Source organism: Anarhichas minor, unplaced genomic scaffold, assembly GCF_050575085.1.
Source record: "Anarhichas minor isolate MPS153535 unplaced genomic scaffold, ASM5057508v1 ptg000005l, whole genome shotgun sequence".
Lineage (NCBI taxonomy): Eukaryota > Metazoa > Chordata > Actinopteri > Perciformes > Anarhichadidae > Anarhichas > Anarhichas minor.
In genome coordinates, this window is record NW_027466451.1 from 1,387,585 (window position 1) to 1,412,872 (window position 25,288).

The 25,288-nt window shown below is 41.6% G+C and overlaps 2 protein-coding genes across 5 annotated transcripts; one reads left to right on the forward strand and one right to left on the reverse strand.

Annotated features, from left to right (window-relative positions):
- Position 1: 1 nt before the first annotated feature.
- Positions 2 to 9,809, reverse strand: cdk10 (cyclin dependent kinase 10). Of its 3 annotated transcripts, XM_076075657.1 has the most exons (16): positions 9,661 to 9,809; positions 8,373 to 8,619; positions 7,374 to 7,668; positions 6,640 to 6,777; positions 6,107 to 6,179; positions 5,937 to 6,008; positions 5,668 to 5,770; positions 5,430 to 5,511; positions 4,952 to 5,019; positions 4,548 to 4,600; positions 3,154 to 3,223; positions 2,826 to 2,885; positions 2,035 to 2,158; positions 1,781 to 1,920; positions 1,616 to 1,668; positions 2 to 1,519 (listed from the first exon to the last, which is right to left on the reverse strand). In XM_076075657.1, the coding sequence occupies exons 6-16, from the start codon at positions 5,953 to 5,955 to the stop codon at positions 1,425 to 1,427; spliced, it is 867 nt and encodes a 288-aa protein (XP_075931772.1). In that variant the 5' UTR covers positions 5,956 to 6,008; positions 6,107 to 6,179; positions 6,640 to 6,777; positions 7,374 to 7,668; positions 8,373 to 8,619; positions 9,661 to 9,809; the 3' UTR covers positions 2 to 1,424. The 3 variants fall into 3 exon arrangements, with proteins under 3 accessions (XP_075931772.1, XP_075931755.1, XP_075931765.1); XM_076075640.1 differs by lacking the exon at positions 6,640 to 6,777; XM_076075650.1 differs by lacking the exon at positions 6,640 to 6,777 and having other exon boundaries at positions 8,373 to 9,795.
- Positions 9,810 to 11,629: 1,820 nt separating this feature from the next.
- On the forward strand, positions 11,630 to 22,344 carry chmp1a (charged multivesicular body protein 1A). Of its 2 annotated transcripts, XM_076075672.1 has the most exons (8): positions 11,630 to 11,781; positions 12,762 to 12,781; positions 12,877 to 12,954; positions 16,707 to 16,853; positions 16,982 to 17,110; positions 17,248 to 17,441; positions 20,781 to 20,818; positions 21,004 to 22,344. In XM_076075672.1, the coding sequence occupies exons 1-8, from the start codon at positions 11,775 to 11,777 to the stop codon at positions 21,084 to 21,086; spliced, it is 696 nt and encodes a 231-aa protein (XP_075931787.1). In that variant the 5' UTR covers positions 11,630 to 11,774; the 3' UTR covers positions 21,087 to 22,344. The 2 variants fall into 2 exon arrangements, with proteins under 2 accessions (XP_075931787.1, XP_075931796.1); XM_076075681.1 differs by lacking the exon at positions 20,781 to 20,818 and having other exon boundaries at positions 11,632 to 11,781.
- The last annotated feature ends 2,944 nt before the right edge of the window (positions 22,345 to 25,288 follow it).

Genomic DNA, 25,288 nt, shown 5'->3' on the forward strand with positions numbered 1-25,288 from the left:
GTTTATAGTTTTTACATTATTATTTATTACGTTCATTAGCTGATGGTTTAAACATATTTAGCACAGTCAAGTATCAGAAACTCAATGCTGAAACAAGTCTCGTCGTATGATAGCAGTGTTTGGTTAGCATGCTTGGTTCACTTGCTAAAAGTTGACGCTAGCTCGTTTTGTCAGCAAAGGTTTTTGTGATAATTGACTTTAGCTTTGAGCAATAGGTTCAAAAACATGAATGTGAGCCCAAACCTCCGGCTATCGGTACTTTTTCACTTTGCTAGCATTGTTAAGGTAAAATGGATCATGACATGACATTACATGTTTAACTTTAGTAGCGGCAGCTCACAGTGGGTGTGAATAGTCTTCTTAATAAAGACTCTTACTATTGCTAGTAAAGGGGCTAAAGTATGGTGTGATGAGCTTTGAATGGTACATTTGGATATTTTTCAGGCTAGATTTGCCATTCAGCTAAATTGTAGGCTACTGTTTGTGTTACTGGTGTTCAGGCATAAATGGTTACTATAATTCATAAGAGAAAAAGGAGATTCATTAGTGTATGGCGCGATTTCTGTCTGTCATACCAGCTAGATCATCACTGAACATGTCCTGGAGAATGATCTCTAGAAAAGAATGGGAACCCTGAATATTCTCATGTAACTCTTAATAAAATAAAATAAAGGGAATAAGCATATTTCCGAAAAAGTCAAACTCCTGTAACAACTAACAATAAGCGAGCAAGTTCAGGAGTTAAGTATTTCACCTCAAGGACACTTTGACAGGGCACGCAGCCGGTTGTAAACACACTCACTTATGGCTGCGAGGACCAAACCTAAGATCTTAACAAGGCTGCCTTTTCATTTCATTTTGCCACAAACTCTGGTTTTCTTTGAGTCGTAAAGGCAGTATTTTCGCCAATGTTGTTTAAAAAATACTCTTAAAGAGAGGCCGTCATGCAGACCCAGTGGAACTGTGGGCAGAGCTCAACTCAAGCAAGTGGGTTCAGTTTCTACTCCTCGTGCCTTTTTACAGTCTTATCGTTTTGATGTTAGGAATCCAAAATGATCACAGATTCTTATAGAACATCTAAAATGTGACAAATGCTCGACACAAAAGGACATTTGTCGAGGCAACTTAGCCCTCGTTACTTTCATTTTATTTAGTGCGCAGACCTTGGCAGCAATACGAATATTAAGAAATCTGACAACCTCTAAACACTGGATCTGCATTAGAGAAGGTGTGCTTACAGCCTTTTTTAGATGACCTCTAATTGGAGTTTGTTGGCTTTAGCTGTGTTGAAACGGATGCTAATTGAACAGGTGCTCATTTGCTCAACATTCCAGAGTAAAACGTCCTCATGAGCAGAAACCAACGTCCATTCCTGAGAATGTCGCCACCGCCACGGGGGTCGAGTCTCACCGTTGCCATCTTCGTCACACTTTCATCCGTTTCGGGTGGCTGTCTGCCGAAGCAGCGGCCCGCTTGTTGCGATGGTGGGGGAAGGTTGGCATCAGGTCTGGTTCACAGGCTGCACGGAGAAGCAGAGGGTCAAGACGAGTGACTTATCAGAGGGCAGGGTGGGATTACAGCTGATGCAGATCCAAAAACCTTTTTTTTTACTCACGTAGAGGTTTCTCTTTGAAGTAGGAACTCTCCAAGGAATCTTTGGCAGTAGCTCTGGATCAGGAAAACAAGACGATAGTCAATTATTGATCAAAAATACCGATACTGTTAAATCCACCCGATATGGAATCCAGGGAAATAAAGCACTGTGCATGTGTGTCTGTACCTGCGCTGTGGGTTGTACATGAAGAGCAGGTTGAGCAGTCTGTGTCCAGCTTCAGACAGCCAGGTGAATTTATTCTTCAGGTTGTTGTACGGCTGCTTCCTCAGACTGTACTGACCGATGAGGGGCAGCTGAGAAAAACCCTGTGGGCGACCACAAACACAAACAAACTCAATTTGACCTATTCCTTTAACATCACCAGACATCACAGAGTGTTTAGTTCGTGCTGGAGACATGTAGGGAGCTGAAGTACTCACTGGCCAGATGTTTTCATTGGGTGTTCCGAGCAGCTGAACTATCAGGTCGACCTGCTGGATCTCAGAGGTTCCAGGCAGCAGAGGTTTGTGAGCCAGCAGCTCAGCCAGGATGCAGCCGACAGCCCTTTGAAAAAACAAAAGAACATCATGGAAATGTCTGTGTTATCAACAATTCCTGCCATCTTTTCCCATTGGCTCCTTATGTGGTTGGAGAGAAAGTCTGCAATATCTGTGATTGTGATAAAACCATAGACTGTATGTAAGATGTGGACGGAGTAGTCATGACATCATTAAATTGGTTTGTGGACTGCGGTTTTGAAGCATTGAGCTTGCCTTTTTCGCCGTTTTTGCAACCAGTGAACCTAAGTGACCTTGTTTGGTTTGCGGGTGAGTTACGCCTTGGTAGAGACGTCTCTGGTAGGCAACCTATCAAATATAAGGTAGCCCCGCCCTAAAGCATATCTTTCTTTATGGTCTATTTGACTCTAAATGGACCATCATTTTCTAGATGAACATCATGCTGTATTGAAGAAGACTTGAAACTAGAGATTGAGACCATAAACTCATGTTTACAATGTTTACTGAGGTAATAAATCAAGAGAGAAGTAGAGTCATTTTCTCATAGACTTCTATACAACCAGAGGAGTCGCCCCCTGGTGGACATTAGAGAGAATGCAAGTTTAAAACACTTCAGCACTGGCTTCACTTTTCAGAACTGGAGGTGCAATAAGAGCATAAAGTTGACGTGCGTGTGTGTTGGTGTCTCATAATGCCAGAGGTTGGAGCCTCACCACATGTCCAGAGCTGTAGTCTGGGTCTTGGTCCCTAGGAGGAGCTCTGGAGCTCTGTACCTGCAAACAGATGAAGGAGGGGGGGATGAAGGAGCACATTATCGTGACAGTCGAGTCCTGGTCAGCCCGAGTTAACGGGGCCAATGAAGGGGGAGGATTACTGAGAGAGATTAAAAGGAGGATTTACCACTGAGGCTGCACAAGGACAAAGTAAGCAGCACAAGGGTTACCTCCAGTGCACAACGCACACGTCCACACATACATGAGGGGAATTAGGCTAACACCGTATTTACAGTAAACATGGCCGAGAGGCCTGGCAGACACTCACCACAGTGTGACCACTCTGGGCGTCATGGGCTGCTGGGGGATGCCGTACATCCTGGCCAACCCAAAATCAGCTGTATACAGTAAAAACAAGAAACAGATCCATGAAAGTACTACCACTAATAATACTTTATTTATAAACATATATGGATGATCTTCCTAAGAAGTGTAAGACAGGATGGAAGGTGGGGGAATGTCTCATTAACCATCTGATGTACGCCGATGAATTAGTCGTCCTGTCTCCTTGTAGCGCTGGTTTACTGCTCAGAGTCTGCTCACGTCAAAAAGTACATTTTTTCTGCAGTAAATCCAACTCTTAACGAGGGTTATCATGACAGCTAAAACTAAGGAGGAAAGTTTCCTTCGTGTTTTTTATGGCAGACCAAGAGCTAATTGTGGTAAACAAAGGAAGATAGTGTTGCAAACTGTACGCACAATCCGATATGCTGGCATGTAAATTTCATACGTGTACAGATGATGTTGAAACAGCTCTTTTTAAAGCCCACTGTACTCCACTCCACACAGCCCACTTGTGCTGCAGTTACAGTTCGGCAAAAGTGAAAAATATTCAGGTGGCATTTAATGATGCATTGAGATTCTTGCTCCGGCTCCCAAGACGGACAAGTGGCCGCCGTATGTTTGTGACGAGTAATGTTCCCACCTTTCATGCTGCGTTGAGTTTTATGTGCAAATTTAATGTTGATTGATTGAATGAAAATGTTTTCATCATAACGGCTTTAACTGAGGCAACACAAGGTATTCCTCTTGTTTTTGGAAAAATTGGAACAAATGTCTCCATGTCTTTTAACTACTGTTGACTTTTGAACTGCAATAATACTTGTGCTTTGGTGTCCTCGTATTGTATTTATTTGTTGTTTTTCTTTCTACATGGACCCATGTGTCTGAAATAAAGTTATAAATATATATATATGTATATTTATATATTCATAAAATAAATTACTGAAAGAATGATGAAGTATATATATATTATTTTTGTATTAATCAGAGTCGATCAAATGTCAGAAAATAGTGAAAAATTACACCAGACAGAATATTTGGCCTGATTGTTTAATAAATGCCAATCAATCAATTACGAATTTTGGTTTGGATTAATTTTAGTCTATCAACTGATCAACAACTCTTTTTACCAAAAAACTACCTACAAACTGATCGAACCCATAACCCTGACAAGTTTTAAATATAAAGGGATAAATGACACAGAAACCATGTGAAACTAGAAAGTATTACACAAAATGGCAAAAGAAAAAGATACCTAATACTGTAAAAAGCAAAAAAGAGAGCGAGGTCAAAGGTCAGTTCTGGCAATAGTCTGGGATGTATGTGCAGGAATAATGGGATTATAGTGAGAGGTAGTTATGGTTATAAGCGATGACTCACCAATCTTAACGCAGCCGTTGTCTGTCATCAGCAGATTAGACACCTTCAGGTCCCTGATAACGAGATTAAAGAGGATAATGAATCGGCTCCCAGAGGGTACCGCGCTTCTCAGCGCACAACACAGCCCTCCACTTAGTCGTACTTTGTAGGGCCGTGTGCAGAAACTGCTTCAGAACCTTCTTTCAGCCACAGCTTTAACTGTGTTCTGCAGCAGCGAATCTTGTATTTTGGCGAGTTTGTTTTTCGAGCTCGGTTTAGACTTTGACAACAAGACAGTTAGCTGACCAGCAAAGAAAATGTATTGTGATCCTGTTATTGGGTCAGATCTTTCTTTCCTGTGTATATTTATATAAAAAAAGATGAAGAGTTTGTTTTGGGGTTTCCGGCGAATGCCTGGGACTGACCTGTGTATGATAAAGTTGTGGTGGAGATACTCCAGGCCTCTGAGCAACTGAAGGACGATACACTTCACCTGGAAGAGGATAGCAGAGGAAAAAAAACGTCTTAATGCAGACGACACAACCGGACGCACACAAGGGGATTTCAATGTGCCCTCGTGTGCTGCAGGAATGAGTCCTAAAACATGGAAATGAGTCAGCGTTTTCTCACTTCCTGTTCCCTCGTCTCAAAGTCAAAGGCTTTTTTTGAATGGGTTTTTGGTTCGATGTTTGTTATAAGTTCTGTTGTTAACACAAGCTGAAGAGATTTTACCGTTTTGTTCTACGATGTAAAATAGGTCATAAATACCCCTCTGGTCAATTTAAAAGCTTGTACGCGTCTTAAAAAAGGGGGTCGCTGAGAATTGTCTCAATGACACAACTACACGCCGTCACCAGAAAACTAGTCCTCCTTTAGCTTAGTGGTGGTGACGTCAAGTCCTACCTGAGCCTCAGAGAACGGCGTCTGCATGTTCTCCAGCAGGCTGGCCAGATCCTGTTCACAGTAGCTCATCACCAGAAACAAGCTGAACGACAAACACAATTACAGGAAAAAAGATGTTACGTTTACAGGCTGCCGCGAATATGACAGATTTTGAATAGTTACATGTAGAATATTTCTTTTTATTGCTAGTGAATCCACTGATGTTCCATCATGGTGGTGTGCGTACGCAATCCACTACCTCTCCAGGTGACTGCCGACGACCACTTCTTTTAGCTCCACTATGTTGGGGTGTCTCAGCCTCAGCAGTAGGGTGATCTCCCTGAGGCTACTGATGGGGATCCCTGACAGAAGGAGAAGGGTATCGACAGGTTCAACAGGTTTTACAGGTCATTTTTAACACAAACTACAGAAACAATAAGAATAAACAGGAATTAGACAAACTGTGAATTCATATCAATAATAGAATAAGGAAACACATGGGAATCCGCGTGAGAGCAGTTATCTCACCATCTTTCTCTTTGTCCATCCGGACTTTCTTCAACGCCACAATCTCATCTGACTTGGTGTCTCGAGCTCGGTCTATATCAAGGACAGGGGACAGTTTATCCACTGAGCAGTTCAGATGATCTATTCTTTAATTTCCTAGTCAAACCAATCTGTGGTCGCGAATGACTTACATACGATGCCGTAAGTTCCTTCTCCGATGCGGTTAAATTTCTCGAACTCTCTAACACTTCTGCAGCTCCCAAACTAGAAAAAAAGAGTGAAAAGATGGAGGTGACACAGAGGTTATATAATGTACTTTATGCGTCATCCTCATCTCCAGTAATAGTTTAGAAGATTTAACGGTGCAGTTTGAACACAACGATACCTACATCCTGGATAAATATGACAGAATAAACACTTGGAAGTTGCACTATTCCTCTGGGTAGCTCCATGTGACATGTTTTATGTTTTCAGAACCACTTAAGTGATCATTTAGTGAAGTTGAAGTAGAAATGATGAACGACAATTAATCAATAGAGGGATCTAATGGGGATTAATCAAACAAAACAGGCGCCTTGAGCCACTAGGAAGAATTGGCTCAGAGAGGAATTTGTCATTACCTAAATGAAAAAAAAAAATAACACTTTGATGCAAATCAGATAACCAATCTGGGACAACTTGTGATTACTTTGGCAATGAAGTTCACTCAATCCTAAAACGGTACCTTGAATGAAGAGAGGACACACTAAAAGAGTTCACCAAGGAATCACTGGATGACGTGGAGAGTTGGGTGCTTTAAAGTGTGCCGGCTTAGGTGCTGGTGGAAGCCAGTAATTAGATTGGCTGCTGCTTGAGACGATGACTGAAGTAGTGAAGTGCACAGTCAGACCTTAATCTTACCTTGAAAACTAAGTACTTTGACACAATGTGCTTTCATTAGCCCAGGTAGTTTATTAAGTCATGTAAACACAAGCTCTTTTAGATGGCAGGGCTCCCTTAGATGGAGACAATGCCAAACTCCATTTAAAAATCAGCAATTTTAAGAACTACTTTGCTTATCAACACTCACAGCGACTTAATAAAAAATATAAAAGATTGGCCCATCGCTGATAGCTTTTAAGCCCTACTAGAGATGCAATTTTAACTTTTACAGTAGTAGATAATGTTCTTGTTTGCTATTAGCATTAGCTTTACACAGTTTTGTATGTGGACTGTGTTTAATATATATTGAGGGGAAGACATCTACACAGTGAGATTTTTCTATGACATTTAACGTTTCCTGTATCAAATATATGCCGAATTTCAGACTAGGCCATGTGGAGTTTTGATAAGTGTTAACTTGTGATCTATGAGTTATGTATAGCTGCTGATAACCAGGACATCATTTAACTATAAGAGTTCTAAATGGAGTTTGGCGTCCCTCCCTCCCTCCCCACCACACGGAGCTAATTCTCTTACCCTATCGCTTTGAGGCACTGTGAATGTTTTATTGTTCTTGATAGACTTGAGCTTTATGGGATCCGGTTCGTCGTCTCCTACGGCGTCCATTCTTCCATTAAAGATCGTTTTCAACCCTTTAGAAGACCCGCTTTGGTTCTGACTAGACGGGCCGCAGCTCAGTTAACAAGGGCGCCGCCATTATGTTTTGGTTTGGGCCACCGATGGGACAACTAAGACCTTTCCCGGAGTTTGAACCGCAATGGTCCGTATGTTGACAAGTGGGTGGTATTTGTTAAGTCCATTTTGAGTCCTTCTGTAATGAAAAAATAGTAAGTAAAGTAGGTTAAAATCTTTGTGCAATTTTTGTGCAAAGTATTTAAATTCAATATTGTGTGTTATAAATATGCATAGCGACTGGTTAAAAACTAGCTATTACAATGTAATTTGTGCTATTGGCTGATCTGAATCAGCTAATGCTAATCGCTAGCATACACAGTTTGGGCTAATGCTAATCGCTTGCAAGCATACACATATCTCAGCCTTGCATGTAAACTTACAAATTCACAAAGGTTTTTTAAGTGTTTATACTGTAAAGTTTTTTTTTCACCATAATAGACCCTTCTCAGCACATATCTAATCATAACAAATCAGCATGCTAGCGATAATGTTTATCAAGAACAATCATTTAAAAACTGGAAAAATCTGGCTAAATGTTAAAGTAACATAGAACAAGCCCAGCAGTTCACATGTGTTATAACTGTAGCATGAAAGCATGGTGGAATTAGCAAGCTAGCAACATAATGCTTCATCCAAACACTCTTGTCACAGCATATTAATATGACAATGAATTTACTGCTAATTCTGCTGGACTTTTAATCACGTCCGTTTAAAAAAGGAAGAGGGGGAAAAGCATTTCTATTCCTACTAAAGGATCTGAATACTTGGACCACCACGGTTTTCAGAGCTGTTGCTGCTTTCTCTGATCCAACCAAAAACCCTTTTGATTCCCATTTTCACCTTCTGTGGCGCGACATGTCAAGTTACTGTCCGCCCACCAGGTTCTTGCCCACCACAAAGGGTGTGGAGGACGGCCGCCGCTCTTTGGCGGTGTCAGCTATGGTCACGGTGGGCGGTGAGGCATGGATGTCCTCTCGCGACGGAGCTGTGACGATGATGGCCGGTGGGCGCGGAGAGGGGTCCGCTGAATCGGCCTCCGCTGAATCGGCCTCGACGTTGGACTGTGACGGGCGGGGGCTCTCTTTAACTGAGAGGGGTATCAGAGGTGGAAGACACAAGCTGACTAACACCACATAAATTACATGGACTGTACTTGTATTGCACTTTTCTAGTGTTCTGACCACCCAAAGCCTCAAAGCGTTTTAACACTACATGTCATCATTCACCCATTCATACTGATAGCAGGGGCTACCATGCAAGGTGCCATCAGGGCTCTAATTAACATTCATACAACATTTACACACAGTAGGGAGCAATTTGGGGTTAAGTGTCTTGCAGGACATCGACATGAACTAGCAGAGCTAGGGACTACGCTGCTCTACCACTGAGCCACAGTTACCAATTATTATATTACTATAATAGTTACCCACTAAAACAGATTTGTCTTGCATTAGGGAGGATGAATTAACCCAATAAACACATGACCTACACTTATATGTTCTCCAGCCTACATGTGGATTCAGTCCTCACAGTGATACAAGACTGCCATTGGTCTGGGACAAGACCTGCGGGTCAGGTGAGGTAAACCTGCTGTTGATGTAGGATTTCCAGCAGTGTGTGTGTGTGTGCTAAGGTGTGTGTGGTCAGTGTTTCTGTTTGGTATGAAGAGCATTGGCACCTTTTAGATTGGATTGTGCTAATTTCTTAAGAGCGTTAGCGCTGGGTCTACACAATATTTGCATTTATTGTTGTCAACAACAACAATAATTAAGCATCTTGATATATTCAACTGCTCTGGAATTTTACAAATAGCACAGTGGTAGATAAGGGAGCGGAGGCATAGTAAAGTATGTTGGCATGGTTGTTGCTAAAACTGTTTAGCATTCATTCTACAAAAATAAAGACAAGTGGTGATCTGCATCTCAAAAGACACTTTAGGAAACTCACATCAAAACCAAATAAAAAGCAGTACGAGTAAGAGGAAAAATATGTATGTTGGTTTTATGGGGCGAACTGCCCCTTTAAGATAAACACAAACAGAATATTGTGAAGAATTGAACATATTCATAAAGCAGCAATACCGATTCTACTGAGGACATTTGAGTTCCTGTGTCACTTTGCCCCATACCTGAATATTCCTTCTGGCTTGCTCCAGTCCCCATTCGAGCTTCAGTCGGCTGTTTTTACAGTCCTCACATGTCCACATGCACGGCGCTCACATGTTGTCCAGTCTACGCTACGGCACATTCTAGAGTGTGCATTTAAGTATGTGCTACGTCTGAGGCCACTGCTTTTGTAGTCACTCCCTCGCAGTTCTCCGTCACCGGCTCGGTCGGGGTGACGGCGTTAATCCTGTGCGGTTGCTCACAGCAGTGGGTGCAGAGAGACACTGCAGTTTAAAGGCAAATGAGGAGAAGTAAACTCTTGTTTTGTTGTGAAAAAAAATACTGTATATACTGCTAAAATAGAAAAATGTATGCCAAAGGAATTAAACTGAATTATAATATTTCTATTTTGTCTTACCGTTTCAAAAGCAAGGAGAAGCTCGGATTACAACACACACTTCATTTTCTGCTCAGGTAGACATTACTCCACAATATCTGTATTTAGCTACTAGCAGTTTGCTGCTATATTAATGCTCTGAATCCTGTATATTGCACCTTTCATGCATTTCTTTACATGTATTTGCATCAGGTGTATATTTACCAGAGGTCTTTATTGAGTACTTCTATATGGAGGGTATATTTTTGAATGATATGTTCCTTTATCATGCATCATCTTTATGTACTTTTTATATATTATATATGTGGCCTTGATATACTACCTGTACATTTCTTTAAAATAACAACTTATCTTCTTGCTGATATTGGTTGTGGAGAAGACAAATGTTCGTAGAAACGTAAAACACTCGAGAACAATAACGTGTCATTTCTGCTCATTTATCCCGTGTGTTGTGGGCGACAGCGTGTCTGTGAGGGGTCGTTCGCCCAACGCCGCAGGTACTCAAAATCATCTTCGAACTCGTCTTCCTCATTCGTCTTCCTCGTCTTTGGCGGGAAGAAAAAACAAAAGACATGGTAGATGGTCAAATAAGTGTTTTCTAAGGTGACCCCTGACCTTTGACCACCGAAATCTAATCCGTTCATCCTTGAGTACACCTCTTCTGTTATTTCTGCAGTTTTTCTTGGCAAGCAGAGGCTCCAGGTCAATCTTTTTCTTCAGGAATTCTTTCTTCTTCATCAGCAGCTCCTCTCTCTCTGGAGGTGTCTCCAGCTCCTCTTGTCTACAGGGCATCTTCTCCACCTTTTCTCCTCCACGAGACAGCTTGACAAACAGAGACGTACCTGACAGCTGGCTATGGCAAAAATAAAAATCACAGCTGAGTGTCAGGGTCCCAGCCAGCACGTGCACTGAATAAAAAAAGGCGGTTTGTCACTAAGCTGCCTGTAACCTGGAGACCATGGCGGGCTATAAACAGCATTATATTAATACAGCTAGTACATAGTAAGAGACATAATTCATATGAATATTATGAACTTTCAAACGTAGTCAAAACAATATACTTTTGTGAATATATATTTAAAGATAGCAATATTTGCTGATAATATTTTTGGAATGTATGGAGGCTGTTTGCTAGTGTTGAAAGGTAAACAGTTTCAGCAATATTTGACAATAGGTGGAGGTATTGCATTTGAAGCGGGATGTAACAAATGAGGAAAGAGGCTATAGGAAGTGTCATGTTTATAATATGGAATAAGACCTTCTTATATACAGTCTGTGAATCAGACAAGCATAAGTTAATAGGGAAAGTCTCTACTGTTAATATTGAGGACTATGACCTGATGTAGACGGAGGAATTATTAATTAAGATCAATATATTAGGGGTGAAAGGTCATCTATTGATTATCAGCGTCTCAGGTATGTCTCATCTGTAGGTGCATCATGCTAGGGCTTTTTCATTTGAAGATCAACTCAGGTTCAAGAATTGTGAAGAGCTATTCAGGAAAGGTTTTTTCCACACTCCACGCTACTTGGTGGCGGTAATGCACCACTTCGTTGCTTGCCAACCGCCAAAAAACATCAAGGAGAAGAAGAAGAACGAAGACGAGAGGAATTCAAATCACGTGACTACTCTAGGACCAGGAAGTTGGATCCACCGCCTTATCAAAACAAACCAAAAGGAGACTTGGGAAGCCGCAAAATATTTTTCCTGTGATCCCCTAGAATCGTATTCGTCTCGCCATGGATGGTATGTGGTGTTTTAATCGCTGAACGGTCCATTTTGATAGACGTTGCCTCTGTTTTTAGCTATACCACCAATCTAATGACAGATAGCTAACATTAGCTTGTTAGCTTGGGTGGCTGGTTAGCTAGGTTAGCTGTCAGACCTGTTATGATTAGAAGGTTATTTGTATCATTATCTAACTGTAGTTGCCAGCCTGACTATTATTTTGGCATTTGGTTTGATTCAACATCTTATCTTAACGATGACTGTCAGTGAATCATTTCCTAACAAATTACTGTTACATTAGGAATGTCACACTCCTTTTCAAATTTGATTAGTGTAGCTTCGACAAACGTAGACACTTCTTTAAGTTTGCATAAAATCATTAAGACTTAAAACTGAAATATACAGTAGCTTATTGAATCCTGGTGAGAAGGTTGTATTTAATATACATTGTTGTATTGGTTGTAACAATATAAAAATAAAACAATATATTTGCAATGAATAATGTTTTATTGGATAACCGTAACAGCCCCTGCAGAAACGGAATACTTTATAATATAATCAATTATTTGACTTTTTCCTGTGCTGTTTGTATTTTGTGACGGGATTTCCCCCTTTATGATTTATTGTACAACAATTTTGAGGGTTTTAGGCTGTGTAAATCTAGCAGATTTTGGAGAATATTTGTTGTCATAATTGTTGTATTTTTTCAAGTGAAAATGTGCCCACCTTCAATTTATTTTATTTTTTATAGCCCAAAATCAGAAATTTGCCTCGGAGGGGCTTTACAATCTGTACACGTACGACATCCTCTGTCCCGGGACCCTCACATCGGTTCTTAAAGCAAAGAAAACAGTGTGGACAACTTCTTACCATCAATCTCAGAGAATGAAAAGCTAATGTTTTAGTAATGTAAGAGTTAGTATATTGCTATGTAAAAGACAATCCTTTGTGACAGTCAACATTATATACAGCGCATAACTCTCTCACTGTCCCCACAGACACACTCTTCCAGCTAAAGGTATGTATCTCTGAGAAGGTTTAATCCATATCAAGCGTGTTACAACTTGCGTATTATTTACTCATTTCCTGTACTTCTTTCTCTGGGGTTCACAGTTCACCTCCAAGCAGCTCGAGAGACTGTCCAAGAAGGCAGAGAAGGAGTCTGGGAAGGAGCAGGCCAAGGTCAAGAAGGTGAGCCGACTGGTCCGAGCTTCAGGCCACCGGGGCATCGTGGGGGCTGAAGGGTTGACATGCCTGTCGTACATATGCTGTGATCACAGAGTCCTACAATGTTCAATGCCGTCTATGGAAGCCCTCTGTTGCATGTCACACTCCTATCTCTCTCCCATCAACTTTTTCTGTCTTCATCTGAAAGGCAAAAACTCTATTTTGAGTACTTTGAAACTATCGATAATATTTAGTTGTGTTTTCACCTTGTCTGATAACCTTTTCCTGCCATGGAGCTCCATGATTAGAAATCTTTTTAGTTGTTTGATCAGTAGATTATTTTCTTCTTCTGGTCAAATGACAGCAGGGAGTTCCACTCATCAGTCAGCAGGGGGCAGTACAACTTTAGCATTGACTAGAGTGCCTGTTGTTTTGTGAAAGTGATGCATCACTGTTATTATTATTATAATGAACGGCTAATTGTTAAAACGGTAAATATTTTAGCTATAAGGTCAGTAGGCATCGCTGTCCCTGTTTTAATGCATGTCAGAGATATTTCTTCACTCCACTTCTCATGTCCCGTCTAACACCCTCACATGCATGTGAAGCTGCTGTTGTTGGTTTTTATTATTTTTGAAAGTATTATGATTTTACTAACTTCATTAGCAATCCACTTTTCAAGTTGCAATCCTCACAGTAGAACCATTATGAAAAACACCCTGTTATCGGGCAGCACAAACTACAACATGGAGAGCTAAAACCTGATCAGTGAGTTTTTTTAGATGCTTGTTTTTGGTTGATAAACTGTTTTAAATATGTATATGGTACAAATACTAAACCCACAATGATAACAAATGCAAAGAGTTGCCTGCTTTTCTCTATTTGATATCTTTGTGATACCTTTTTTATTGTATTTTAAAACCAAATGTAACCTGGTTCTGTAGAATGTCTCCTTTTGGTCCAGTACAGTACATCATCGGTCACTCACACTAATATTGCACTCCTCCACCAACACATCCAATGTTTGCCCACAACTTGTGCAGGAGAGTAGAACACAAGGACACAAATCAATGTCTGCAGACCAGACGGCAGCCCCCGGGTCTCAAAGGTGAAGCCAATGCCGAAGACGGCGAAGGTGGCATCACTTTGACTACGTCCATTTCTTATACACAGTCTATAATTTCACATTGCATATACCAACTGCAAGTGAATAAAATACAAATTCATTCAAGAAATAAAAATAGATTCCAAAGCAGCTTTTCTTTACTTGTGCAAGAAAACTATTAAAATATATATATAGATAGATGGATGGATGGATGGATGGATGGATGGATGGATGTGTGAAAAAGTGTTTGCCCCCTTCCTGATTTCTTATTTTTTTGCATGTTTGTCACACTTAAATGTTTCAGATCATCAAACAAATTTAAATATTAGACAAAGATAACACAAGTAAACACAAAATGCAGTTTTTAAATGAAGGTTTTTATTATTAAGTGGGAAAACAAATCCAAACCTACATGGCCCTGTGTGAAAAAGTGATTGCCCCCTAAACCTAATAACTGGTTGGGCCACCCTTAGCAGCAACAACTGCAATCAAGCGTTTGCGATAACTGGCAATGAGTCTTTTACAGCGCTGTAGAGGAATTTTGGCCCACTCATTCTTTGCAGAATTGTTGTAATTCAGCCACATTGGAGGGTTTTCGAGCATGAACCGCCTTTTTAAGGTCATGCCACAGCATCTCAATCGGATTCAGGTCGGGACTTTGACTAGGCCACTCCAAAGTCTTCATTTTGTTTTTCTTAAGCCATTCAGAGGTGGACTTGCTGGTGTGTTTTGGATCATTGTCCTGCTGCAGAACCCAAGTGCGCTTCAGCTTGAGGTCACGAACAGATGGCCGGACATTCTCCTTCAGGATTTTTTGGTAGACAGCAGAATTCATGGTTCCATTTACCACAGCAAGTCTTCCAGGTCCTGAAGCAGCAAAACAGCCCCAGACCATCACACTACCACCACCATATTTTACTGTTGGTATGATGTTCCTTTTCTTTTACGCCAGATGTAATGGGACATACACCTTCCAAAAAGTTCAACTTTTGTCTCGTCAGTCCACAGAGTATTTTCCCAAAAGTCTTGGGGATCATCAAGATGTTTTCTGGCAAAACTGAGACGAGCCTTTATGTTCTTTTTGCTCAGCAGTGGTTTTCGTCTTGGAACTCTGCCATGCAGGCCATTTTTGCCCAGTCTCTTTCTTATGGTGGCGTCATGAACACTGACCTTAATTGAGGCAAGTGAGGCCTGCAGTTCTTTGGATGTTGTTCTGGGGTCTTTTGTGACCTCTTAGATGAGTCGTCGCTGCGCTCTTAGGATAATTTTGGTCGGCCGGCCACTCCTGGGAAGGTTCACCACTGTTCCATGTTTTCGCCATTTGTGGATAATGGCTCTCACTGTGGTTCGCTAGAGTCCCAAAGCTTTAGAAATGGCTTTGTAACCTTTTCCAGACTGATAGATCTCAATTACTTTGATAAACCACAGTTAATTTATGTTTTAACAGGGGGGGGGGGGGGGGGGGCAATCACTTTTTCACACAGGGCCATGTAGGTTTGGATTTGTTTTCCCCCTTAATAATAAAAACCTTCATTTAAAAACTGCATTTTGTGTTTACTTGTGTTATCTTTGTCTAATATTTAAATTTGTTTGATGATCTGAAACATTTAAGTGTGACAAACATGCAAAAAAATAAGAAATCAGGAAGGGGGCAAACACTTTTTCACACAACTGTATGTATATATGTATGTATATATGTATGTATGTATGTATATATATATATATGTGTATATGTGTGTAGTTGACTCTGTCCCCATAACATTAATTGTTTATGTTCTAACTAGACACGGGACAATATGAAAAAAATGTCAGGATTGGCCACAAAAATTGCGATTCATTATATTATTCCTGTAATGATCAAAATATGCAAAAAAAAACAACTATTAAAATGACACTTAAACATACCGGAATTTGAAGAAGCAAGTATTTTGATTGCGTCGCAGATAGGACATACATCCTTTCATGGTGAAAAACAACTTATCTTAAATAGGATCATCATAAATCATAAGGTCCCCCTTATAGAGAAATATACATCTGAAATTTTAATTTAAGGGAGAAATATATTTTCGAAAAATCCCAACATTGTGTTAGTCTGCTCTGTCTTACATGATAATTCCTGTATTTAAAAAAAATCTGGATCTATTTTTTTCTTCTACGTGATAACGAGCTGGAACAGGTTTTTCATGTGAGTAAATTCACGATTATCCCAATTAAGAAAATTCATTAAAGCCCGGTTTCTCCCTCCCAACCATCCACAGGTATATCGTGTCATGTTTAGTTGTGAGCAGGACCAAAAGGCCAATTTCTTATGTTTCTAAGTGGAATACTGTACTTTGGATTTTGGCAGTTTAGATAAATCATTTGAAGACGTCACTGTGGGATCTGGTAATATTTAATGAGTGTTTGTCATCATCCTGTGACATACAAGAGACTTGGTAAAAGTCAGAATGAATCCTAACATACCTCCATAATGAAAACCCTCTTCAGGTGCAGCCTTTGTTGACGCCATTTATAAAAAGCTTCTTTACAATGTTGACACTAAAGCTCACGCAACTGTGATGCTGTGCATCAGTCTGAACACGTTTACACATGGAGGATTTTACTAAATGAATACCAGGTGAATTGTGAACACAGCTTTTCAAAGTTGACAGATTCTTTGTCTCATCGCCAGGCTTTGCAGCAGAAAAACGTGGAATGTGCCAGAGTGTATGCGGAGAACGCCATCCGGAAAAAAAATGAATCCGTCAATTGGCTGCGCATGTCGTCTCGAGTGGACGCGGTGGCCTCCAAAGTCCAGACCGCCGTTACCATGAAGGCGGTAAGTTGCTGCGTTCGGTCCGCTCTACCGATGCAGGTTTATAAAGCTATTTTCATATTACCACGTCGTTTTCTGTCTTTCCAGAATGACACAAACGCGTCGTAAAGGCTTTTTCTTTTTCCCCTCAGGTGACCAAAAACATGGCCCAGGTGACCAAATCTCTGGACAAAGCTCTGGGCTCCATGGATCTCCAGAAGGTCTCTGCGGTCATGGACAAGTTTGAAAGCCAAGTCCAGAACCTCGACGTCCACACCTCAGTGAGTGGCTGCAGATGATGTGCATTTGGTCTTGTACATGTATTTTAATGCTTTTAGAAAAACCCAGTCCTGCACTCTCTTGAGTTTTCTTTTCTCCTACTCCCAACTCCATCCATCCCTGTCCCCCCATACACCAGGTGATGGAGGATTCCATGAGCTCCGCGATGACACTGACCACGCCCCAGGAACAGGTGGACGACTTGATCCACCAGATAGCAGAGGAGAGCGGCCTGGAGGTGATGGACCAGCTCAGCCAGCTGCCCGCCGGAGGCACCTCGGTGGGAGCGGAGGGCTCGCGGAGCCAGGACAGGGAGGACCTGCTGTCTCGACGGTAAGGACCAGCGCCTGTGCTCGGTACAGGACAATGTGCTCCGTCCCGCAACTACCTAATTTCAGGTTAGAGGCAACATCTGCGTTGCCGACTCATTTGTCCTTAAAGGTATACAATGCAGGATTTTCCTAGAAAACAATGTATAGAAAAAGGTAATCCCTCTCAATCATCCCTTATCACCCACTTCAAATGTGTGGCAGGGCTTTCTTACAATTTTGGTGCGTTCAGGATAGAGCTGCAACAAGTAATCGGTTAGTTGTCAACTATTAAATTAGTGGCTAACGACTTTGGTAGTTGGTTGATTGATCAGTTTGATTAATTTTGAAAAAAGAAAAAAGTTTGATTCCAGCTTCATAAATGTGAATATTTTCTGCTTTATATACTATGACAGTAAACTGACTATATTTGAGTTGTGGACAAAACAAGGCATTTGAGGACGTCCTCTTGGGCTTTAGGACATTTTTCCCCAATTTTTTTGACCAAACAACTAATTGTGGAAAAAAATCAACACATTTATCCATAATGAAAAAACAACATTATTTGCAGCCAGGCGGCAAGTGAAGCCGGTGCTGAAGTGCCTTAAACTTGCATTCTTTCTACTGGCCACCAGGGGGCGACTCATCTGGTGGTATAGAAGTCTATGATAAAATGACTCTACTTCTCTCTTGATTTATTACCTCAGTAAACATTGTAAACATGAGTTTATGGTCTCAATCTCTAGTTTCAAGTCTTCTTCAATACAGCATGATGTTCATTTAGTAAATTATGGTCCATTTAGAGTCAAACAGACCATAAAGCAGGGGATGCTTTAAGGCGGGGCTCCTTGTGATTGACAAGTTGCTACCAGAGCCGTATACGGCGTCTCTACGTCACTCCTCCGCAGTCCAAATATGGTCACTTCCGTTCACTGGTTGCAAAAAAACAAGATGGACATGGCCAAAATCCAAGATGGCGATAGCCGAAATGCCAAACTCGAGGGTTCAAAACGGCAATCCACAAACCAATGTTTGACGTCAAGAGGAATACGTCCACATCTTATCCAAGTGGAAGCAACAAATATGGCCGACACAGCGCCGGAAAAACGCAATTATAGCTAGTCATAACGCCATGTGGACAAAAGCTCCTTCCATGACGCGAGTAGATCTGGGTTCGGGTTTCACTGTCGTGTGTGCTGCTGTACGGGGGCTTGCGCTTCTGGTGTGATGGAGTCGGGGGGAAGGGTCAACTTTGATTGTTGTGTTTACAAACAGTAAGTGTCAAATTCCTGCATAGTGTGCCTTTAAAGCAAGACACTGATTCTTCACCTGATCAACTCTTTTAACTCTCTGGTGCCGGTCTAATAAGAATCACATGAACTGGCAGTTAGAATAGAGCATGTGATCAGGAAATTAGATTACACAGCAAGCTACCACCCCCACACTCAGAACACTGTTGCAAGAAACAATATGTTCAACTCAGATGGAGAAACTAGTCAAATGAACTGAGGTTAGACAGCGGTTTCTCATGTACAGTCAAAATGGGCTATGGCAGCCTTAACTTTAAAATGCACAGTACAGTATGTTCTTTGAACCAAGGAAATCCTGAAGATACAACAGTTTCTTGTGTTGCCTCCTCGTAGTCGGTGGTAATTGGTCCTTAAGGGGAGATACTACAGGCCAAAACATTGTTTTTCATGCACTGGTCAATTTAAAGATTTTGGGCTATTTTGCTTCCATAACACGTCTTCTTGAAACACACATTTAGCTGTTTATTTCTGCGTCTGTAATTTTCTCCTAAATTCACCAAATGTTACCATTAGATAATGCCTTATTAGCATGTTCAAACATAACATTTAAAAAAACTTGGAATACAAAAAATAATAGTCTTAATGTAAGCAATAAACTGGTGAGGTTTCATGGTGATACTAATAATAATGATAGTAGCAGTGGGTGTCAGCAGGGCCACAGCAGGAGGCAAGACCAGGGTCCAGGTATAATCATAAATATAATATAAGACCATGACCGATTCTTTAGTTGGATTATCCAAACAGTTAGTTGAACAAGCCTGAAAGAGGAAGCCTCTGCTGAGGGCGACGATGCCTCCGACCAGAGTCTACGACAAACGGTCCATGAGTTTGGTCGTGTACGGGAATCCGTTTAGAAGTTCTGCGCCTTTTTGCTACAGGCCACTCCCACTGCCACACCCTCTTTTTGCCAATTGGCATGAACTCAAAAACACACCTCATCGCGCACACTTGACCTCCCTGTAAAGCTTCAGCCTCCTAGTCCTAATGGTTTTCATTGACATTGAAACTATAGATTTATGAGTTAGTTGGGAAAGTCGATGATCAAATCAAACATCCTTTAGTTCTTTTTACTGTTTTATTGTAAATTGAATATGTTATGGTTGAGGAAGATGTCACTGTGGGCTCTGGGATATTGTGTTGACCATTTTCTATACTAAGTGATGAATCATAAATGGTCAACAGATTGATTGATTGATAAAGAAAATAATTGTTTTTTGTTTTATTTTTGACTACCCAAGAAGAGCAATTACACTGATGTTGATGTCAGTGAAGTTCTGTGTCGTCTGCTGTTGCGGTGGTCTTTCCGTATAATCACAAGTTATTTCCAGGAAACATAATTAGGACACGACACAGCTACCAGCTTTCACATGCCAACCTGTCAGATGCTCATTAGGCGGCGTTGTTGTTATCTCCTTATTGACGGGCTTCTGGCAGCTGTTCTCGCTTCATGCTGAAGCAGGCGGACAGCTTGAAGCTTTGAAGGCAGAGTTGATAGGGGGTTTTGAAGTGGGGTTGTGGTTGTTCCCTGTTTTTGGTTAGATGCCTTGAAATACTGTCTGTGTTGAACACAAGCTGAAGAGACTTTAAACGTTTTGGTCTACGATATAAAATAAGTCTGTTGAATTTAGAAGCTTCTACGTGTCTTAAAAAAGTGTCTAAATGAGACGACTAAACGTCATCCCAGTGGTGGTGACGTGAGGTCATGTGACTGTGATGTAGTTCCTTTATAGCCTAACATTAGCCTTTCACTTCTGACGATTGTATTCAAGCTTCAGAAATCCTAAAGTGGGGTTAATTTGTGAAGATTATCTGGTTGAAGAAAATAAGAACCATTAACGAGTTTATTTTCTACAACAATCCAAAAAGCAATGAAAAAACACAATCCCATTAGTTTTTTGTCGAGGGAACCAGCGCGAAGCTAACTTCCTGGTTGGCAACCAACTGGAGCTTTATTCAGATCCAAGTATACATGTCATTTAGTTTTTAAGATAGATTTTCATTTGATTTAATGACATATGGAGGGAGTGTTTTTTCTTTTCGTCCCTCCAAAATAGAGATGAGCAGTGTGATGCCGTCCTTGTAGCAGCTTTAGGTGAATATAATGGTGCTGTGTTCGTGCCCCATGTATCTCGGTCATAGTTCATGATGCTGAGGGTTGGGGAAATATAACTTTTATTTATTTATTTATTATTATTTATTTATTTATAGCTTGTATCTCATTTGACTGTAGCTCCAAACAATTAATCTCTCCCATGTTTCTTTCTGCCACGGTTCCAGGTTGGCCGCTTTGCGGAACTGAAGGCTCGTCCAGGAAGAGGCAACGGCGGCGCTCACGGCCGCATGGAAGCAGACGAGTTTAAAGACACCGACGGGAGCTGTGCGTCAACGTTTCTGTCGAACTGTTTCTATCAGGAGGACTTAATGAGCCTATCGATTACCACCCCCCCACTCTATAAATACACAACGGCTAGAAATACCACCTGAGAAGGCATCTATTCCTGTTTCCATCTCCCCCTAGAATTCCCCATTAGATTTCGTTTGACCCTTCACTTGCCCTTTTTTCTCCCTCTTTCTCCACTTCCTCCTCCTCCTCCTGTGGCTACGCTCACCACTTCTCAAATCACACCATGTACAAAAAAAACAGACAACACATTTTACAAACTGTATAGTTTATGATGATGAAAAAGAAGAATCTTTGAGAAGCAGTTATAGCGATCATGTCCACATTATTTTTTTTTTTGGGCATCTGATGGTTTAAATGGGTGATTCTGTTGGTGAGAAGGTGGACGTGTACATTTAACAGGAATGAAATATCAGCTTTTGCACTTTGGTGTTTTAAAAGTAAAAAATGGACAGCGGCATGTTGGTAACACTAACAAACAAAGTCTCCCTCCTTTGCAACAACCGCTTCATTATGATGAATACGACAATCTTCAAACCTTTGGTTAACGAATGATTTGTGTGTTCTACTTTCTTTTTATTCGTCTTTGTTGTTCTCATAACTGGATTCAGACTTTTGGTTGTTGTTGTTGCTTTGAACGCCTTATATTGGATGCAGGTGCTTGCATCGGTGCCCCCTCCCCCCTCCGCCAGTGCCTGAAGGACAGTAGTTTAGAAAGAGAACAGCAGCTCTCCCAAACTCAACAGACATCGGTCAGAAAAAAAGGATTTTTCCGTTCCAATGTTTTGGTCTTGGCCAACTTCACTTCGACACTGACTAGAAGCTTCTGTCTAAAATAATACAGTAATCATCCTCACCTGTATCAGTCCCAAACACTTTTGAATTAAGAGCAGGGATGTACATGCTGGATACATATATTTATTTTTTCTTTTGACAAGTATCGATTGCTCCTCCTACTTTGCCTTGTAAGCCACCATCTTGTTTCTTTGAGATCACAGCTCTGCATTGAGATGTTTCCATTGAAGTGATTTCCCTGCTTTGGATGCTTCCCTCTTTGAGCGTTAAATGTCAACGTCAGTGACGGGGCATGCGGTTTCAAGGCCAAGACCTCAGTCTACGACACAGGGAGGGTCTATTTTAAAAGTTCAGCAGACTTTGCAGAACTTTTTCTTTTTTTTATATATTTATCTTGTGAAAAATAAAATCTCGTCCTCTGACGCAGTCTTTCATTTGACTTCTGTGGTGCAGGTGTTGAGCAGGCAGCCGTGCATTTATCAAACAACAGCAGCAACAAAGGCATAAAGACAAAGGACAAAGCTCATGAAGTCCAACTTCCTCTAGGAACTACTACATGGACATCTTAAAATCCGAGTTGGGCTTATATGACGTCACATGCTTTAAGTTGGGTTAACTTTATTGCAATAAAGGTTGTCCGGTTGGATGGTCTGGTAGGACAGAGCTACACGCATTCAGGCCCTGTCAGAAGGAACTGATCACCTCTGGTCAATATTCCAATTTTTCCAACACTTACTTATTTATGACCAAATACCTGCAAAACTCCCGTCAGCCTCAGCTTTACTTCAGCAGCCCATTTGTAACAACAAACACATGACAAACAAAAACAGTTTTACATTACTGTAGTGAATTTTTTATTTTGCATCAGGAGGAACGTAAACAGCAGCACCAACAATTCTCTGGGCAATATGGCCGACATCTTCACATTAGAAATTCGACATCATGGAAACATTGTCCATCAACTTTGACTGTGTTTGAGCACCAAGCATCACGACGTGAACACAGAGTCCTCCTCCTCTGGTCCTGAGAGTCCTGCTCTCTGTGCTGCTGTCCGCCCATCAAGTTCAGCTTGATCCTGGACCACGATGGATCCAGGTCTCTGTGAAGATGTGGGCCCAACAGTCACCGACCTCCCGCTGCTTTCATTCATCTCATTTTTCTGCAACAGAACATCAGACAGCCAGCAGCATGCTGGGTAGTGGAGTAGCCTCAGGTCCTAGCTGGGTTAGCTTAGCTTCTATCTTGGCTCTCCTCCCTGGGGCAGTTCGGTATCGTTTGGACCAGCAGGTCTGGCTGGTTGGTCGGCCGTGGAGCGGTGATCGTTTCAAGGGCAGCTGCACTTAATCCACACGCTTCCTTTTCAGATGTTGATGAATGTATTCCTTCATATGCCATTAGTGATAAACATGGAAAAAATAAAGACAAAAATGCAGAGAAATTCATGGGAGCTACCGGCCGCAGTTGCCATAGTTGCCATATTAACTCTTGGATTTAGAATATTAAAATGGAGATTAAAGTATATTAAAGTATTTAGTACTTCATCATCAAAATCAATGTGTGGCATAAGAAGAAGGCTTTATAATGGCCCATTGTTTCATAATCTGCCCCCTGAGCACAGCCATGAAAAAGGCTCCACCACCTCTCCACCATAGTTGTCTAGCCTCTTTTTGTTCTTCTTCTTCTTGTGTCTCTTTATTTTTGTTACACACTTCTGTGTTTTTGTGTCTCTTAGTGGTCGTTTTTTGTCTCTCTGTAGCTGTTTTGTGTCTCTTAGTAGTAGTTTTCTATTTCTTTGTGGTCATTTTGATTCTCTTCCTGGTTGGTTAATGTCTCTTTGAGTGACATTTTGTAGGTGAAGGCCAGGGGAGCCTCCTGACACTCTGGGCCTGTGCCTGTTGTTCATCCATGAGCAACACTTACAGAAAGTAAACAGTTAAAATGAGATGGCAATTCAAAAATGCTTACAGTGGGTTTAAACTCAACGTGAAGCAAAATGTTTGCATTCATGTGCTCCTCTCACCCCCTCTAAAATGAGTTTTGTTCAGTATGACACCCCTTCAGCAGTTTCACTGGGAGGCTTTGGCCTCCTTTTCCTCAGTATTTATAAAATCCTGGCTTCGGTCCTGTTTGTGACATATTGCCAGGCCATCTAGCCTGTGTGGATAACCTTGCATGGACCGGTGCTAAATTGGCATTTCAGGACAGGGCTCTTTCAGATTAGTCATCACGACTGCTCTCAACTCATTTGCAACATGACGCAAGGCCAATCAAAACCACTGCCCCGAGTTTGGCTCATGAATATTCACACAGATGCAGTGTGTTCGCACACAAAAGGCAAATACAGGAAGCTGTGTTCTCCGGGTAAACAGAATCCTGTGATTTCTCACCAAGGCCATCACTGGGAAGTGTCGAGATGAGCGGGGGTGGAATGTAACTGAGAGGCCTTTTTGCATTTCTCTTCACTTTTTTCTCTGTCCCTCTCTCCTGCTCTGTTCGCGAAATAAGTCATGAGGTAAATTATCATTCGGTGGGTAAATAATTAGACAGCCCTGGGAGGGGAGCAGCACATAATGTGTGTGCCTGACAGCCTCCCAAACAACTGGCTGTCGCTCCGTGAAATGTCAAAGAAGGGGGCCGGTGCGATCGTCCCAGCAGGTTGCCTTGGCGTGCGCTGAGTGTTTCCACTGTGTGGACTCTCCCGCCTTGTCTTTTTTCTGGAAGCCGCGACTTAGCCGCATTGACAGAAGGAGGGCGCACAACTCATGACAACACAATAGACGGTGAACAAGGCCGTCCCGGGACTGATATTAACACAGATAATATCCTGGGTAAGCCCAGGTGACATTTGCACTGGAAAATATCGACCCAGTGACCTCACTGACCCCCTCCTGGAAAGAACACCGGAGGGTTATGAATTGAAAATGGCTTTTTAAATATGTGAGTGACTCCCGGCAGGAGCACAGTTGCTATAAAAAGGGATCCTCTGCAGGGTTATGCTGATGGAATGGAGTTCCCCTTCAATGCCTCGTCCACGAGATGAGCGGCAGGGTTTCCCCGGTTGTGTCTGCTGTTGGTGTATGACAAATAAGCAACAGCCTACTTTGTAACTGGAAACTGCTCAGTGAGTGTGACTGTGTTGAGCGTCTGCCGTGAGCTCAATCGATGGGTGTCACAAGATGCTACAGGGATCAAAGGTCAGGGGACTGAAACTGACAGGGAAAGTCTGGATTAAGAGGGCAATAGGGAGGAGCAACAGGCCTACAGTTTCAATGTTTGTAAAAGACAATAAGACAGAGAATGTGAAAGTGACAGACGAGCTGGAAGCGGTGTCAACGAGGGATGGACCCTGACAAACTTTCAATTCAA

Bases quoted from the DNA above. Each gene is read 5' to 3' on its own strand.
- chmp1a (XM_076075672.1), top strand. The intron at 12,782-12,876 runs GTATGTATCTCT...TGGGGTTCACAG, and splicing joins ACACACTCTTCCAGCTAAAG to TTCACCTCCAAGCAGCTCGA. The intron at 16,854-16,981 runs GTAAGTTGCTGC...TTTTCCCCTCAG, and splicing joins CCGCCGTTACCATGAAGGCG to GTGACCAAAAACATGGCCCA.
- cdk10 (XM_076075640.1), bottom strand. From the start codon at position 7,463: ATGGACGCCGTAGGAGACGACGAACCGGATCCCATAAAGCTCAAGTCT. The intron at 4,601-4,951 runs GTCAGTCCCAGG...TCTCGTTATCAG, and splicing joins CACAACTTTATCATACACAG to GGACCTGAAGGTGTCTAATC. The intron at 1,520-1,615 runs GTGAGTAAAAAA...TTCTCCGTGCAG, and splicing joins CTTCAAAGAGAAACCTCTAC to CCTGTGAACCAGACCTGATG.